The sequence below is a fragment of the Quercus robur genome, chromosome 9 (genome assembly GCF_932294415.1).
Source record: "Quercus robur chromosome 9, dhQueRobu3.1, whole genome shotgun sequence".
Classification (NCBI taxonomy): domain Eukaryota; kingdom Viridiplantae; phylum Streptophyta; class Magnoliopsida; order Fagales; family Fagaceae; genus Quercus; species Quercus robur.
Genome location: NC_065542.1, coordinates 42,024,829 through 42,030,076, shown reverse-complemented (window position 1 = coordinate 42,030,076; position 5,248 = coordinate 42,024,829). Strand labels below are relative to the sequence as shown.

Here is a 5,248-nt window from a genome sequence, read left to right as displayed (position 1 = left end):
TAATAAATACACATGCTTCCTCTGAATAATTTAATTCTTATGGAGACTTGGTGGCTACGATTTTCTTTTTGGAACTCTCAAAGTAAGATATCTTTACGTGTCAATTCTAATTTCATAAGACTTGATTTATTTATTTATTTTTGAAATGGTTAGAAATATTTACATAATATATATTTTTAAAATTGTTATAAATTGTTACTTACGTAATATATCCTGACAGCTTAAACTCACAGCCCTTACTCTCCCAAGCACTTACGTGTAATTCTAAAAAAAAAAGGCACTTACGTGTATGGACTCCCATCTCACCCAACTAGGGTGTGGTTATAAGACCCGGTTTAGGAGATAGTATCACGAATGAAACAAGCAAAACGTATTATCTTTGCCAGCAAAGATGTAAAAAAATGAACTTGCAGATCAGAATCCAAAAAGTTTCCAATACGAAAATGATCTAACCCGTAAAAGCAGAAAACACAGGTTAATTGAATCTGACGCATTTTTCAACAAAAAACTAACCGATCGAAGAAGAGACACAAGTCAACAATGATCTCATCATGGTCATGGACACCAATGACCGATCAATAAAGAACCTAGGAAATGGAAAAACGAAAAAGGGTAGCTTCACAACTAGTCAAAGTCCCCAGAATCCAAAGAAGGATTTAAAGGGAAGAAGTACAAAGCAAACTGAACAGAAATGTATAATAATATCAAAACAAAAAGAAGCACTAAGAAAAAAAGGTTTCTTGTTTTTACTTCTCTCGTGCATGATGGATCATACCAAACTCCCACTTAGTAACTCCACAAGCTCGCTCTTCTTCATCTTCGAATACCCTTTTACGCCACGAGTCTTTGCAAGTGCCCTCAATTCCGTTAGCTTCAATGCACTCAAATCCACATGTTCGCTTATCAGCTGCTTATCTACATTCTCATTATTACAAGGTTCATCAGTATCTGAAGGCTCAACCTCTGACAATTTTGCAAGCTGAACATCTGGAATAGTGACAACGGGCTCGGGCTCGGGCTCGGGCTCAGGCTCAGGCTCAGGTTCAAGCTCCAGCTCTGGCTCTGACTCTTGTTCAGTCTTTAGGTCACTCTCAACCTGATTCTCCCCACTCTTCTCACTCAAATTCACTTGGGGCATGGTATTGATAGTGTCCTCACCAGAATAAATGGGCTGGTATTTCGCGCGAGGAACAGGAGACTTGCGTTGGAAATTTGATGGAGGCCTACTTGAGGGAGAGGCATTACGTTCTTGTTCCTCATCCTTCAAACTGCTATTTGAATTATAGAAGCTTGAACTTTTTCCTTCATTATATGGGTCATTCTGTGCCGGTTGGTCCAAAATAAAGTCTTTGTTGCTGTCATTGATCCCGCTACTTCTCTTGCTTTGCTCGGCTGAGTGTTTCCTTAATAACTTCAGAAGCGAATCCACAGTCTCACTCTCTTTGCCTTGACCTTGCAAGGCTTCAATCTTCTTTTCTTCTTTGGTTGCAGCTCTCTCTCGAAGTTGAGCCTGGACCTTTCTAAATAGCTCAACAATCTCCTTCTCCCTAGGTCCAGGTGTTGCAGTTGCATTAAATTTAGGAGTACTGGAGAGAGAGAGTAGTGGTCCATTCTTTGAAGATAACATATCAGATTCATCGAGGTTGACAAAGCTCTCTCTCTCTTCATTTTGCCTGTTCCTGTTTCTGGAGAAACTGCGCCTGTTTTGTCTTGAAAAGTCTGGGTTTCTCCTATGACCACCAGCATTTGCTTGGCAGACAAAAGCTACTCCCTTTGAAGCACATTTCAGTGATCCAATCTTGAACTGTGAATGGAACCTACAGTCAATGCGAGAAGAAGGAGATACAGTGGTTGCTCTTCCAGAAACTCCTGAACAAGGGAGACATCCACCTTCTACCACTCCACAACCTGCAAGAAAGCCAAGATCTATGTATATTTATTAAAAAATGTCAAAAATAACAGTTTGAGAACCTTTCCTTGTTTTTAGCTCATCACACATGCATACAGCCTTTAGACATCTGATGTGAATCCCCACATGTAACAAAAACGTTCAAATTACAACTATTGAAACACTTTTTCAATGGTTGATGCTGGTTTTCACTCCTATACATTTCCTCATAAACATGGTAATTAAATAACATGTCTCACAGAGTTCAGAAGACAACTTAAATAAGCATGAACACACATATCAAAAGCACGAAAATCATATTTGCCTAACTAGCACATAAACACAAATAATGTTGTGAGAGGATTAAACTATTAAAAAAAAAAAAAAAAAAAAAAAAAAAAAAAAAACTAACACTATCTGAGGATATTGAGTGCTTAAAGCACCAACCAACTGCTTGTGCTACGATAAAAAAGCATAAGTGTCAAGTCTAACACTATCTGAGGATATTTAGTGCTTGAAGCACCAACCAACCGCTTGTGCCACGTACCATACAAAAGCATAAGCATCTAGTCCAGATAAACTTATTAAACCTGCAGAGATTCACTGCTCTCAAATCAATTTCTTACCCTCAGTCCACCACCCAAAAAATAATAACACTACTCAGGTCAATCTAGAGAAAAGGAGAAGAAGAAGAAGAAGAAGAGAAGTGTCAAGGCTGACTTCTTGTTAGAAATTCAAAACTCAAGTTCAACTAATCAGAAAAAGTACAGACGAGACAAGTGGTATACATGTTTGAGAACTATGGTCATAAAGTTACAGAAGCTCCTGGCTCAACCAGAGTGAAATTCGAACTTAACTTCACCAACCAGTAAATTCCAGTAGAAACTTATGGCTTAACCAACCAGCAAGAATAAAAATGCAAACTTAAACAATAAATCACCCACCATCACCGTGTGTGTGTGTGCGTATATATATATATATATATATATATATATATATATATATATATATAACATTGTTACCTACATTCAAGACCCCCAAAAAGGCATTTCAACGAACAGATTGTAGGCAATCCTAAAAAAATTCACAACAACACACAAACGGGATATTTAATTTCCAATAAATTATCCAAACAATAACAATACCCTGAAATAAGTAGAATCAAGATCCATTTCAACGGCAATAACAAAACATCCATATAAATACACTGATACAAACACTACACACAAACAAAAGCAAGAGTAACACTCAAATAACCAGCCAAACTACGAATGCCCATTTGAAAAAGGTTGATAAAAAAATGCAAATAAGGTTCAAAATCTCAAAACGCAAAAGGGAGAAGTGAGAAACAGCAAGCAACATGAGCAACAAAATCTTCTTGACCAACGTGCACAAGCAGAACCATCAAAGGAAGCTAAGCATTTTTTTTTTAAAAGTACAACTTTGCACATTTGGGCTCAACTATACTCGAAACCCTAAAGCTCTGTTTGGTTGCTGGGAAAACAGTTTCTACGAAAAAGAAGAAATGTGAAAAAAGAGAAAAATGGATAACGGGGCACCCACTGAGTTTCTGAGGAACCAAACAGAGCGTAAAGCGCAAAGAATAAGAGAGTACCTGGAACGTTCTTGGAGACAAGGTGGACTACTTGAGACATTGCTTGCATTGCATACAAAGCTTAGAAAGTGAGTGAGTGAGAGAGTTCAATGGCGGTGTTGCATTTTATGGTAGCGTGTCAGAAAGTGTGTTTGGTTTTTCTCAGTTTATACAAAGGCTTTTTTGTTTGCAAATTTTATATAGCCATTGATAAGGGACTCGTTGGGTAATATGTAGTTTGGTTTGGGGCAATAATTGGCAAAAATTAGTGGGCTTGTTATTTTGACTTTTGAAGCGGCAATGTGTCGGGTAAGTTTCGGGTTCGGGTTGTGTGCTGGACTAGCAACAGTAAAAAACCAAAGAAATAAACTTGAATGATGTTTATGAGTGCAATTAGAAGCACAAAATTTTTGACCAATACCGAAGTCCGAACAAGACTTAATAAAAAATTTGGTTATAATCATTGTGTCTGTAACATTTTTTTTTTTAAATCTTTCCATCTTTTGTTAATTATTAATCCAAAATATCAAAAACTTTTGTTTTTTGGTATGTCTTGACCGTAATAAAGTCTTAAACCCCTTCATTTTTGTCTCCACTTTTATAAATTATAGACATACATTCCATGTATTCTATTTTAGTCCTACTTAATCAAAATCTTTTAAATTTTAAAGCATCTTACCAAATTTCTAATTTGACATTAACTCTACGTCTAGTTTCATTCACTAAAACTATATCACCTAATGTTTTAAATTTCATTCTACACCGGTTAGTATTTACCATATCTTGGTACACAAAATCCCTTGTTATGTATCGGCTCAAATACAAAGCCGTACTGAGGTGTTTCGAGCATTTAAGGCAAAAACTTCATTTCAACTTAGAATAGAATTTGGACATTTTGTCATATCATTTACAAAAATTATACACTAATAAGGAACTTATTACTCTTAGATTGATTTAGTGAGCTCATTTATGAAATGAAAAAAATGAATTTATTTATAATTGAAGTGACTAAATTTTATGTTAGCTGTCAACCTAACATAACTCTCTTCCTATATTCAAGCTTGTTACTGACTAGGAACTTTTAATTTTTTTTTTTTTTTGAGAAACAACCCCCTTGGGTTAATAATTTATTAATGCATCCTTAAAAGATCAAGTTGATAAACATCAAAAATATCTGGAGGAACAGCCTCCATCCAGACAAGAAAAGGATCTCTAATAGCCCGTCTAGCAAGTTTGTGGGCAACACAATTCCCTTCCCTATGAATATGCTTGACTGAAAAAAAAAAAAAAAAAAAAAAAAAAAAAAAAAAAAAAAAAAAAACAACAACAACAACAACAACTTAATATCCTGCAGTACATGACCTATATAAGAGCAGTCCATATAGTCACCAAGAATAGCCTTGATAACTGTCTCAGAGTCACCCTCCAGGATCATCCTGTCGAACCCAAGTTCCCTAGCAAAAACCAGAGCCTGACGAGCCGCTAACACCTCCACCATCTCCACCGAAGCAAGTGATGGAATTTGTTGTGATAAAGCAGCCATAACCAATCCTTGCTCATTTCGGATTATCACGCCGGTGCCAGCTAGTCCATCTTGGGAGAAGATAGCATCGTCGAAGTTCGCCTTCGCACATGGCGCAGAGGGAGGCCTCCATTTTACTGCACAGGCTGCTCTTGGTATCACAGCATGAATGGGGCGGAGCTGCTGGAATTCCTGAAGCGCACTAGTGGCCTTAGGAGCAACCTGGCAGACTGGTACAGTAGGC

General features: G+C 37.0%; 1 protein-coding gene across 2 annotated transcripts; it reads right to left on the bottom strand.

The window, feature by feature from the left end:
* Positions 1–475: 475 nt before the first annotated feature.
* On the bottom strand, positions 476–3,676 carry LOC126698460 (rho-N domain-containing protein 1, chloroplastic). Of its 2 annotated transcripts, none has more exons than XM_050395694.1 (2): positions 3,504–3,676; positions 476–1,926 (listed from the first exon to the last, which is right to left on the bottom strand). In XM_050395694.1, exons 1-2 carry the CDS (start codon positions 3,550–3,552, stop codon positions 770–772), a joined length of 1,206 nt encoding a protein of 401 aa, XP_050251651.1. In that variant the 5' UTR covers positions 3,553–3,676; the 3' UTR covers positions 476–769. The 2 variants fall into 2 exon arrangements, with proteins under 2 accessions (XP_050251651.1, XP_050251652.1); XM_050395695.1 differs by having other exon boundaries at positions 476–1,908; positions 3,504–3,675.
* Positions 3,677–5,248: the final 1,572 nt, after the last annotated feature.

Bases quoted from the DNA above. Each gene is read 5' to 3' on its own strand.
- LOC126698460 (XM_050395694.1), bottom strand. From the start codon at position 3,552: ATGCAAGCAATGTCTCAAGTAGTCCACCTTGTCTCCAAGAACGTTCCA. The intron at 1,927-3,503 runs GTACTCTCTTAT...AAATATACATAG, and splicing joins TGTCTCCAAGAACGTTCCAG to ATCTTGGCTTTCTTGCAGGT.